This window comes from Chionomys nivalis, chromosome 1, assembly GCF_950005125.1.
Source record: "Chionomys nivalis chromosome 1, mChiNiv1.1, whole genome shotgun sequence".
NCBI classification, from domain to species: Eukaryota; Metazoa; Chordata; class Mammalia; order Rodentia; family Cricetidae; genus Chionomys; species Chionomys nivalis.
In genome coordinates this window covers 51,659,936-51,673,048 of record NC_080086.1, presented here as the reverse complement: position 1 = coordinate 51,673,048, position 13,113 = coordinate 51,659,936, and the positions used below count along the sequence as shown (strand labels likewise).

The 13,113-nt window shown below is 45.0% G+C and overlaps 1 protein-coding gene across 5 annotated transcripts in view; it reads right to left on the bottom strand.

Annotated features, from left to right (window-relative positions):
- The window catches only part of Foxp1 (forkhead box P1), a 611,987-nt gene that overhangs the window by 234,483 nt on the left and 364,391 nt on the right, over window positions 1-13,113 (bottom strand). For 4 of the 5 annotated variants that reach the window (XM_057790924.1, XM_057790915.1, XM_057790906.1 and 1 more), the window contains exon 5: window positions 108-301. In XM_057790924.1, coding sequence (XP_057646907.1) covers window positions 108-290 — 183 coding nt within the window. In that variant the 5' untranslated portion in view covers window positions 291-301. Of the gene's footprint in view, window positions 1-107; window positions 302-9,553; window positions 9,597-13,113 lie in introns of those variants that run through there. The other variant, XM_057790899.1, reaches the window with a different exon arrangement.

Below are 13,113 nucleotides of genomic sequence, written 5' to 3'. Positions count from 1 at the left end.
CCGAGACGATGCTGCTGCTTTCTGGCAGACGGATGCACCAGACGCATGTGCCTACAACACGGCCAGTGGCTTCACATCACTCACAACTCCAGCTCCCAGGCAAGTACCTGCTGCTGCTGCTGCTGCTGAACGTGGGCAAGGTCGGCTGCGCCCAGGTCCACCGCTGGCGCCTCCCCGTTGGACCGAGTGTCACGAAGGGCCCCACACTCTAGCAAGTGGTTGCCACCGCTGGACCCGTTCTGGATGGCTGATCCGTTACTTTTTGTCTCAGACCCAGATTCTTGCATCATGACTCAAAAACCTGAGAGGAGGATTTTCAGAAAAAGGGGGGTGGGAGGTAAAGGAGAGAGAGAGAAAAGGGGGGGAGTGGGGGAGAGAGGGGGGAGAGACAGCTGTTAAAACAGTTGCTGGTCAGAGTGAAAGGAGTTTTGCCTTACATGCTGCTCAGCTGACAGGCAGTTGTCGTTCCACTTCACCCCTTTTCTCCCTTATTAGTAGACTGCCCCCCGACTTTAGGACCGGGGCTGCCACTCTCAATCCAAGTTCTAGTACGGCTTACGCTAATTATATCACGCAATCCCTCACAGGAAAGACGACCGGCTCAGGTGATCCTAGGAGACTTTGGGAGTCAATTTCTCCGATGGGATTCAGATTTTTTGCCAAAAAAAAAAAAACCAAAACACTTTAAGTCATCACACAAGCTATATATTTGAGCATTATCAGGTTCCCACACTCCGTGGCAATGCAGCACTCGCAGAGAAGAAACATGCTCCAACTTCAGTCTCTCGAGTGACAGGCCGCATCATTACAAGGCCCCTTGAGGGAATCAATGCTGAGAGCCTGCAGGCAAACAGCAAAAGCATTTTCAGGATTCTAAACCCTTGTACCAGTTCGTTGGTCATCCCTGTAAGACAGGCCACTGCTAGAAAGAGAGAGAGCGCCAAAACCGACTTTCCATCTTCAAACTGAATGAATCCCGACAATGACCGTTGTTTTACAGGTAAGGCCCTCGTGAGAATCACATTCAATGCTAATGCTTCTCCTGGTGGATAACTGAACTCCAAGGTGTGTAAGGACTGGTATTTCAGGGAGAGCCTTGTACTCTTTACTTTGGAGAGACCTACGTAGACCACAGAAAAGGTTAGAATCTTAAAGTCCTAACTAAGAGGCACGGATAGAGCTCAGTGGTAGAACACTTGCCTAGCATATGTGGGACACTGGGTTCATACCTCAGCACCACCCAAAAGTAAACTAATTAAATTCAATACTAAAGTACTAAAATGTCTACTATAAAAAATACATAGAGTATAAAAAAATAGACAAAAAATCTGCTGTCTCCTTTTGTTATTTTTAGGTTTTGGTTTTTGGTTTTGTTTGGGTTTTGTTTTTTGGGGAGGGGGAGATAGGGTTCTATGATGGAGCCCAGGTTGTCCTTGAACTCACAAATCTTCTGCCTCAGTCTCCCAGGTGCTAGCCTTACAGGCAAAGACAATACCTGACACTAACTATACTACTCATTCTTGTTACTCTCTAAGCACAAAACCATTAGCTTGGGGAGTGAGTTTAAGTACCCAACCAGGACAAAACCTGTCTTCTAACCACCTGTACTACTGTACTAGGCAATCCACAATGCAGGTGGTTCCTGTGTGTTCCCGAGCTTCCAGTAACAATCACCACTTCCACATCATAGAGAAGAGAGCTGAGGCTTGGGAATGGGACGACAGCTCAGTGGGTAAAAACCCTTCCAACACATGTCTTAAGTCAGAATGGCCAGGGCCAGCATCTGAGAGTTGTCCTCTGACCTCCAAACATTCACAGTAGCCTGCACCTATGGCCAGCCTCCAAAACAGGTAAATTCCAGAGAAAAAAAAATACAAGACCTGGTGCATTATTTTCATGGTCAGATCACCACAGCTAGCCGTGGTGGGCACAAGAGGAGAGACTCTCTCCTTTGATGGCTGAGCTCTCACTCGCTGCAGCATGCTTTCTGAAGGGTGACGTACAGGGTCACAAGCCAAGTTCACAGACTAGGACTTGGAAAGGAAAACGGTTAGTCACTAAAGGAAGGAGTCAGTTCAAACATCAAAGCTGAAAAATGCCTAAATAATTAAGACTTCAATGTGAATTCCCAATACCAGACAAAACAGAAAATATTTCATTCAAATTACCCGTAGATACTAATACTACCTACTTCTTTCCCACTACACTAGATATATAACCCAAAGCACTCTGGACACCTTTAGGAGGCTATGCTTTTGTTAAAAACTGACGGAAGTCTGTTCTCTGCAATTTGCCTGAGGACCAGACAGAAGAATGACCACTTGAACAATTCCCATCTCGTCCATTTTCAGTAATAGTCTCTAGCAGGTACAAGGCAGACTTCAGGAACGCAAGGCCGTATTGTGTTAGTTAATCTGGTGCTGAAGTAGATGCAGAATGCCATTTTATGTTAGCAGGTGTGAAGCTACAGGAGACGATGCTCATCTCTTTGGATCCGACTTTCTAGCAATTACTATCCTTTAGAAACTGCCTGGAGTTTCACTATGGAAAGAATCTATCAAAACAAAACACCACCCAAAACAGATACAAGACAGGCAACAAGAGACCAGGAACATGGAAGCATCTCCTCTAACCCAAAATGTGCTAAAGCCTCCAGGGTTTTCCCTAAAGCTTTAGTTTAGCTCTACCATACCCTTGCTCGTTCGTATGTTTGGACACTTAAGAGAAAAGGTTTCAGGTTGGATGTAGCTCAGTGGTACAGGAGGTGTCCCAAACACACCTGGAATGTACTAAGTCAACCACCCAGAGTATAAAAGAATGAGGGAATAGAGAGATGTCTCGGGGTAGTCAGCACTAAAAATCCCTTTTATTATTAGTTATGAAAAAAGATACGTAAATAAAAAAGATGTTTTCCACCTTCTGAAAAGTCTGTCTATGCAAAAGAATGGACCCACAGGACAGGCAAATTACTGTTAGAAGTACTCCACACCTACCCGCAGACAGGAGCACACACAGTCACATGCACTGTCCTTATGGAACAGGATATGCAAGTACCGTCTTCAAGCCACATGACTCTGGGGATCTGGGACTGAGAACGGGTGTCCAAAAGCCTGGCCCTGCTTTTGTTTCCTTGGCTGACAGCATCATGGTAGGTGGAATGAGGAAAGCACCTCTGGTGCGCAGTTTGAGGAGAAGCCCCTCCTTTGCTCTGTGCACTCCAAAAAGGACTGTGAAGTCCTCCAGCACAAGCTGGGCAGGCCTGGGGCCAAGCAACTTGGCTCATGAATTGGGTTTGTGAGAGTTCAGATTTGGGGTCCAACACCGAATGAAGGATTATTTTGGTCTAAGGATGTCCTGAGTTAGCAAGTGCTAACTGGAGCACATGGGCTGGAAGGCTCCTCATTGGTGCAACACACATCAGGGACAGACAGCTTCACGAAATGCCCATGTGGAAAACATGGAGCTTTGGTATCTAAGAGCATTTATGACACTGTCTGGGTCAAGAGTGTTTCTATGAAACATCCAAAGCCTTTAAATACACTTTTATAGCTTCTTCATATAAAACCCTCTGGTACATTTCTCAAACTCCCAAGTCTTCATTTCTGAGATAAGAAAACTGACGCTCAGTTGATTGGGGGCCAATACAGCCATATAGAGACTCTTCACTTCAGACATGAGCTTAAGAAATGACCAAGACTTCCTTCTTCAGACAGTCTTTGGCTAAGTGATCACTGAGCACATCAACCAGGAGAAACTAAATTCCAGCAAAGACAAGAGTGTGGCAGGTAGATGAAGGATACAGAGAGAGAACGTACTGAAATGTTTCAGGAAAGACTGTCTTTTCCTCTCGACTTCACACAGCGTCAGTAGAGAGCATGCACAGGGCCTGGAGAAGCATCCTCCTCTTCACCATGGAGCTCTGCACTCTGTTCTTCCCAGGGGTTTTGTCCCAAGCACTTGATTTGATTAACCTCTGCTCCTCCTCTCTGGGACACCGCCTTACCAAAGAATCACCTGCACCCTAATGAACTGGATACATGACCCGCTGGACAAGTGTCCATGGTCCTTGAATTGGAGGATCATGTATATGGAGGCTTCGACTACCTTGTCCCCATCAACCTGTCCATTCTGAAGAACGAGGCCAAGCCTTTCCCCCACTTCTCCCATATACCTTCTGCACACGACCAGGACCCGCTTAAAACAACTGATCCATACCCCGCTGACACTGCCATCACATGGCTGTGAGATGCATACGGAAGCCCAAACCATGCACTTGCCACCTTGCTGGGAAATAGGACAGAGATACCAATTTCAAAGGCTCACTTTTTTTTTTAAAGGGGACTTTTAAAAATAATTAAGAACTGGGTCTCCCAGGCTTATTCAGTGTTGTTGCCAACAGAACTACTCTGTGGAAACCTTCTGGAAAATTCATAATGTTCAGGCCAATGTATTCATAGTAAATTAAAACACATTTTTATTATTATGATTATTTCCTTGGTTACAGTGTTGATGCTGAAAATTTTAGGGAAAATAAAGCCTTGTTATCACGCCTGTGAAAGATTTCAAGCTAACAAAAAGTTCAGTCTTGACTCTGGGGCGGTTAATTAAGGCTGACCAAGTCAGGCGGAAGTAAATTAACTTGGCTGATCAATTATTTATATGAAGCAGAATAAATGCCCTTAAAGAACTTGGTCTGTTCACAAAGGGATGTGTAAATTAAACCAAACAGAGTTTTGTAAAATACGCTTCTACCGCTATGGGGAGAAGTGAAGTTAAGGGTAATGCCACTTCCTGGACACTGAGCAGAGCAACTGTGGGTCATTATCTCTCCCAAGGCTAAAGGGACAACTCTCTTCCTCACTGCACATTCGTGTGCTGAGAAGGACGATGGGGACTGCAATGCTGAAGAGACAACAAGAGCTAGGAGCAAGGGAGAGAGGGAGGGGCGGAGGGACGGAGGGAGGGAGGGAGGGAGGGAGGGAGGGAGGGAGGGAAGAACCATGAATGTTAAGATTCCAGAAACAGTATATCCGTGTCTCTCACTCTCTCATCAGTTACTTAACAGTTTGGAGGTTGGCAAAGCAAAGAGGGGAGGAGGTGGGTGGGCTAGCTTTGTTTCTGAACTTTTTAATTACTCATCAAGATTTTAAAGATCTTTCCTAATCTTGTATCAAGCATTCAGGGAAGAAACTACCGACAACGCTGTCTTTAGAACTGGTTCCTGTACAATACACACAGGGTTGACATGGTAACAGAAGACAAACAAAGGAGTTTCAAGGAGCAAGGTGCAGCTCCATGGTGGGGTGGCCTAGGACATCAAATAAGCCCCACCCTCTAACCACTCGTGTGTTGCTCCCTGCAAAAGAGAGGCAATGGAACAGCCCAGAGGAGAGTCATAGGCCCTCAGTGGAAGCCTCGCAGGACTGGAGATGCCACAGGTCCATCATAAGGTCTGACACCCTTCACTTGGTGACACTGGAGCCGTGAGGACAGCAGCAGGGGTCATACTCAGGGGTTAGGAAGCAAGACAGGAGAGAGATGACAGAGGCCCTTCAACAGCCCACGCAATACAGAATCCCTCTCTAGAAGCAGAGCCATAGGGGAGAAAAGAAGTGGACAAGGAGGACAAGCCAAGCAAGAGGAACGGCGACAACAGCTGACCACGTCCTCTTCTGAGATGACTCTGACAAGCCATGAATGAACCCTTCGGATGACAGTCTTTCTCTGTCCACAGCCCCCACTGGCCCCATTCCATGGAGAGACCACCCAAGCACAAGTGTGGTATGAGAAGTCGGGGTGTTCAAGACACCACCTTCCAATACCAAATTTTCATAATTATAACAGAAAGGCGTAAATTTTCTAATGCATGGCAGTTCAAAAAGTAATCAAGGGAATGAGCCGCAGGGCTATTTTAATGTATGCAGAGCTAGTGACCCACAGCAAATGGGAGGTAAGCTACAATGAATGCAAAGTAATGCACACGTACTAAAGTCCTGGTCTGATGAGGGACGGCTAAAATTAACACCCAATTAATTTCCGAATTGACAAACAAATGAAACCCATAAATCTACTTTCTCATTAATTTTCTTGTGGTATAATTTAAAGCAGTAATATGAGGGCAAAAACTGAACATTATCCATCATAAATATCAAAAGATAGCACGGTAACACCGTAAATTATGCATATTACCTGTTGTTAAAAATGATTTATGTATTATCAACTTTATCATGCACAGTTGAGGTCTCCATCTATCTTGTGAAAACTTGGAATTTCAGTAAACGCGCAGGAGAAACGCAACTGTCAAATGCATGCTCAAAACAAAAACAAAACAAATGTGACCTCTTATTAAGGCACAAGGGAGGGAAGGGCAGAGCTGAGATTATCACAGGTCCCCGTGAATAGACATGGGTATTGCAGAAGTGATGTGCTGCTTTCCAAGGGCAAGGAGGGTTGGTTCCAAGAAGTGCGCGGGTCCAGACATACAGTGGATGAGGCTCACTGGCCGAGTGTAGGACATTCAAGACTAGGAGACTAAGAACATTAGCTGGACTTCACAGGACAATGTTTCTTTCCAACACGGCTTGATGGGGTGGCTCTCCTGCCTTCCTAAGCTTCAGAGGAAGGAAGAAGAGTGAACAGAAACCAGTTTGTGCTCATTAATTAAACCAGACAGAGTTTATATTTATTAATTAAATGGAAGGAGAGACATTCCAACTAAAAAGTTCTGTTTGGGGCAAGGAAGATGGCTCAGTTAGTAAACTGGCAGGGAAGCACACACGGCAATCCCAGCGCCTGGGAGGCGGAGACGGGCAGATCCCCGGCCTTAGTCAGGAGGCTCAGACTAATGAGTTCCAGGCAACTGGGAATCTCTGTCTTAAAATTAGACAGACAGTGTTCCTGAGGAGTGACACCCAGGAGTGTTCCCTGGACTCCCATACTGGTACACACAGAAGCGTGCACGCACGCACACGGGCTTACACACACAAACACACGCGTGTACATGTGTGCACGCGCACACACACACCCCCCTTTTCCATTCCCATCTCTATTAATTTAAAAACCTCTTTCATTGTTGTTCTCTGTTTCCCACTATTCCTTTCACATAAGAGAAATTTGGTAGATAACTGCTATATTTCTGACTAGGTGACTAAATGGCTTAAACACCCAAGTCTAACCTTCTGATCAGAAGTGACATAGGCTTTAGCCACCAACTTTAAACATTTACTTTTAGAAATGCCATCTTTTCTGTAATTCTTTAGAAGAAGTAACTCGTGGTTTGAATAATCAATTAATCTTTAACTCACTATCTTTTTTCTTCCCTTCCTTTCTGATGCTGATGATAGGGCAAATGCATGGCTTTGTGTATGTCAAAAAGTACTGCCAGTGAGATATATCCTCAACCTTTAGACTTTTGAGCGCAAGGTCTTACTAAGTAGTCTAGCTGTCCTGGAACTCACCATTTTCCTGCCCCATTCTTTCCAATGCTGGAATTAGAGGCATGGATCACCACACCCCACATAGTCATGTTAGGTCTGAATAGAAATCGGTCTGTCTCACTCATTGAAAATTCAAGATAATCATCTGGGGGAGGGGTTTAAGTCTATCTCACGGCAGTGAGCATTTACGATGCACAAGGACAATTCAGATGGACTGTAAATGGTGGAGAACAGGATGTTTAACTTCCTCTGTAACCCATGACGTAGAATAGAGTTGGCAGAACTGGTTGACAATAAAATAATGAATGTCCTAACCAAAGCAAGATTTCTCTTTTCCAGCAGGGTTTCGGTGTGAAAACGGGAGCCTGCAGGAGCCTTCACACAGCTAACGAGAAAGGATTTCTGACTCCCCATACCCTGTGTGCACTTGAGAGCCACCATGCCCAAGCATGGACACTGTGGTCTTGCTAAGTCAGTCACTAGTGAGTCCGGGAAACAAGCCCCCCTCACACACAGTGTGCTTCTGAAAACTGCCCGTGTCTAGTTTAGAGTTTGATATGGGACTCCAGTAGATCTGCCTCCTTGACAGACAGCCAGGGTACAAGAGAGGAGGGAGGTGCTGTTAGTGTGGTAACTGTACACAGAATGTAGGTAAGAAAGCCCACCGCTGGGAAGCACACTGGAAATGAGGAGAGTAGAGGAGAGAGTGGGGGCCCACTCCCTGGCACACTCAGCCGCCCTGGCTCACGTCATTAAAAGAGAGCGAAAGGGAGCTTTGGCAATCCAGAGTAAGCTGTTTGCTTTGCCACAAGGAAGCTGCTGAAGGTCAGGCGTGAAGGGCCAGGTGTTCCCGAGGGCACAGTTAAAACACACTTCCACCCAAGAAAATAGGTTTTAAGTTTGAGAACTGGCAAAGCCTGTAGACTTTAATCATCAGAACCTCCAAAAAGATAAGTTCTCTCATAAAAAGGCCAGTGGGATAAAGCGACCAACAACCAGTTCAGAGAAGGGTGTTTTCCCCCCATTTCCATATTTCATATAATTTAATGTACACAAGGCCCGTTTTATACTGCCCATTAATGAGTGGCGTGTTCGATGACACACTTCATGTGTCTGCCTCCTCGCCTGGAGCCCCTAACTGCTCAGGTGGCCAAAGGGAACAATATGCTCACAGCAACCTGGCAACACAGTGAATGCGGGCCATGGGGACTCTGTCGCCTGCACTTCTCTGTCCCGTGAAAGGAACAATGATTTAATTTTATCCTTCAAAAACTCTAATAGATACGCATATATATCCTGCTCCCGGAAGTTGCTCTCTCAGACAGATTAGTTTCTCTGAGATAAAAGACACCATTTTGCCACTGAAGGTCAGAGGCTGCCCCTCACCCCCACCCCAGCCGCTAACCTCACCCGAGCCTGTGCTTTTTAACTCGGGCAAGTGCTGTGAAGTCCAGTTCAGCATTAGACAGAAGGCAAATTCAGAAACAGTAGCAAATCGTCATTAAAAACAAGATCCAACTACAAAGACGGTAGGAGCTGAATTTTCTCTGTTGTCCTCAGAACACCACAAAAGACAAGTCTTATCTAAAGAAGTTCCCGGTGTCAAAGGGACAGGAATCACACACACACACCCAAAACCAAATTAAAAGACACCAAGGCTTGTTTTGCTTAACTCGAAATGGCACGAGACATAAAGCCACCTTAAAACAAAATAGATAAGAACGACAAGTTAGAGAAAAACATCGGTCATTCAGAATATGAAAAATATATATTAAAGCCAGGCAGTGGTGGCTCACACCTTTAATCCCAGCATTCAGGAGGCAGAGGCAGGTGGATCTCTGAGTCTGAGGCCAGTCTGCTTGAGAGAGCAAGTTCCAGGACAGTCAGAGCTACACAGAGAAACTGTCTCAGGAAACAAACAAACAAAATATATATTAAGAGCGCAGTTCCTTCAGAGTTATGCCACAGTACCCTTCCAGATTACATCAAGGTAAAAGTTAACCCCCACTTCTCAGTCTTAACAGAGAACACACTTAACAGCCCAGATCAAAGCACCCCCAAATGTCAGCACATGAGACAAAGACAGAGAGAGACACAGTGAAGTCCAAGGGCTGTACCTGCCAACGGCTCCCTTCGCTCATAGTCCAGGCCTTTTCTCCCTACACTTTCCGAGTCCTTGTCTGCTCCACACAGAAATTTCTAGCCATCTGATGCTCTATGACTGAGCTGGTGGCCTTTCAGGAGATCTCGCCCCTCTCTGAAGAAAGCAAACAACTGCATAGATATCATTACACTAAGGAAATCTCTTAGAAAAGCCAAACAAGTCGCTAATCTCCCCAGCCCCTTCATCCAAGCAAGAGATAAGAAAAGCAAACCTAAGGCGCTTTCAACCACATTCCAGGGCCAGGCTCCCCTTTTCTTTCTTTATCGAAATTCTAGCATTTAAGTCTTTTATGTGTGTATTTGTGTGTAGTGTATTTTTTTTTCTTTTTAAACAGACCTGACAGGATAAACTGCTGCTTCCACCCGCAAACAAAGCAATATTTGTTTAATAACGATTGCTGCCATGGGTACAGTAAACAGGGGGCCCAGCATTTGTGTTTATGAACAAACACATCATCTTACCAGAGCAATTTAACATTAACCAGGTGGAATAATCAACAGATTTCATAGGTGACACCAGGGGCAGGGGAAAGTAAACAGAACTGGGGAGGAGAACAGGGCAGCTTCCCGAGAATGAAGGTCGAGGGAAGGAGGCAAATGCATTGCAGTGTAAACAGCTGGGAAGAAGGCAGGATACACAAGCCATGTTCTCCTGACATTTAGAGAAGCAGGAAGGTTGTACATTACATGGATCAGCTGCTGACCACCAGGAAATCCAACTGGTTGGAGACCTGGCCTGCTTGTTTGCACAATGCCATGTTTGTGGATAAACAACGATTTGCTATTACCAACCGCTATTACTCATCATGGAAGGCAGGCTGAAGCAAGCAGAAGCTGTTTAACTCTTTCCTAGGGACACTACCTAGAGTGTTGAAAATATACAGTGATGTGAACCCCTCCAAAGGAAAACAGCAGATCATCCCAAACAAGACATGTCAACCTTAGGCAAGTCCCTTTTATTTCATGACTTGCAGATAAAAAGACAACAGAGGCTTTGGTGCAAAGTACCCAGGACTGGGTCTGGAATCAGCTTTGCGAAAGTCTATGATGTTTTCATGCTTCAGTAACTGCATTCAATTCCTGGGCTCATCTTCTTTTATCAATGAAACACATGGGTCAAACACAGACCCTGATGCTGAGAGTTCCTTCCAGAAGGGAAACCCTCATGGTTTCTTTTTCCATATGCAAAGCTTCCATAACCTTCCTGGGCCAACAAACACATGGCCCTCAAGGGCCTCAAGGACTCTACAAAATTCAAACTATGCCACATGAAGATAGTATCCTTAAAAAAAAAAAGGACATAAATAGCCAGTTGATGGTACATTATACTGCTCAGGAGTTCCTGTGAGATCAGCACTAGGGGGAAAATCATATCTTTGCAAAAGCCAGAGAGAATTAATTCACCATGTCCATTAGGAAGAAATATTTAATCTTCGAAGATTCACTTCATGTGCAAACTGCCATCCATTGCAAGCTGACTCCCAGTTAAGATGTTATCACACCTTCCCAGAAATGCTATATTTAGGGACCCAATCTACAGCAAAAGCATTAGTTTTAACTTACTTTACAAATAGCATAATATCATGAAACTACCTAATTTTGGTGCGTGTGAAGAAGATTCCTCTGTTACTTAACTACTAATAAGCAAAACACACTGCAAAACAGTTTGGTGATGTATCTAACATCTTACACTTACAAATCCATTAATTAATTTTAAAATCTCAGCATTCTGCTACTGTAAAATACAGTGAAACACTGCTGGTTATTCAAGGCAAAATTTGAGATTGAGATAAAAAAAATTTTTTTAGCAGGGCGGTGGTGGCACATGCCTTTGATCCCAGCACTCGGGAGGCAGAAGTAGGCGAATCTCTGTGAGTTCAAAGCCAGCCTGGTCTTCAAGAGCTAGTTCCAGGAGAGGATCCAAAGCTACAGAGAAAGGCTGTCTCGAAAAACTAAAAATAAATAAATAAATAAATAAATAAATAAATAAATAAATAAATAAAATCTTAAAGAGACACACTCTAGAATTTTGACAATTTCAAGATTCATCATGATATTATTTACCTTTTTGTCTCTGTCTCAAACAGGGTAATAAAAAACTTGCTGACCCCCCTCCCCCACAGCACCAAGCTCCCAGCATCTATGAAATCTCAGCCTTCACTGGCTCTTGTTTCCCTCTTTTGCTCCAATTATCTAATCTCTGTCCTGCAAACTTAAAGTTACAAAGCCTCTCCCTGTTTTCCCCGGTGTTTTTGTTTTGTTTTGTGCTGTAGTTTGCTTCCAGTGTGCTCTTCTCACAGCCTTCTTTCCTCAAATCAACAAAGCCCAGAAGGCCTGAGCACTCCCTGCTAGGGGAAGTATTTCCCACTGAGCATTCAGGGCCCAGGAATAGCAAAATGTGTGACTTGAGGACCGGGTAGCACCCTGTAAAGTCTCTCTTGTGCCTGGAGAAGGCCTCGGAGCTAGAGCTGTCCTACTAGCCTAGAAAAGACAAGCCAGGCTTGCTCAACGACGCGATGATGCAAGCACATGGCAGACGCTCTTCCTCCTCCAGTGCTTTGGAACAGAACGTTCCCACATTCCAGGCTCCCTAACCATGGATGTGGTCAGCCTGACAAGGATGCAATGGGGAGCAAAGTGCCTGACCTGACCCCCAGTGAGAGATCCTAAGACAGAAGTTGCAGCCTGCCTTGGATGTTTTCTCCTGAGGCAACAGTAGTTGCCCGCCATGTGCCCTAAAACTCCTTCCAATTCCTCTCTCTCTCTCTCTCTCTCTCTCCCTCCCTCCTCTCACCCTCCTCCCTCTCTCCCCTCCCTCTCCTTCTCCCCCTCTCCTGCCAGGACTGAGCTAGTAGGATACCCATAAAGCAGGATAAGCACTGTTTGTAATTCCAAATGGCACTCCTTAGCATTGTCACCAAGTTCCAGTGATAAAAAGACCAACAACTGAACCCTGACTTTTTTAAGGCAAAGGTGGACCTAGGCATGCAGTCAGTAGCCATAAAGAGCTGAGGGTGACCACAGGAAAGACAGAAACCTGGCATCCCGACTCTTCCCATATATTGCCAACCCCATCTAGAATCACCTTGAAGCTGACTTTCAAAGGCTCTGTTTATTCTATTCTCTATGGACCCCAAGTTCGCAAAGGTTAATATTAAAAACGGATAACATACTGATTAAGACGTCTTTAGCACAAGCTCTTCATTCAGCTTTCCAAAACAGTGCCAAGGGACACAATGAGGACTTGATGGGAAATTCTGGTTGGGTCTCACAAATTCGCTCCGGGATGAGACACCGGAGACTCTTTGAGAATCTCAAGTGTGTCATCTGAGGGGACACTGGGACCAGTTTCCCAAGCCAAATTTCTCCCCTCCTCCTCTGTCATTTCCATCCACACCTACTCCCTGCTAATAAAAAAAAGGCTCATATTTGATAAACAAATGTCTCTTCAGGGGAAATTCTGTATCGCTTCTTCAAAGGGAAAGGCAGCATGGAACCTTCCATCAAGACAAAG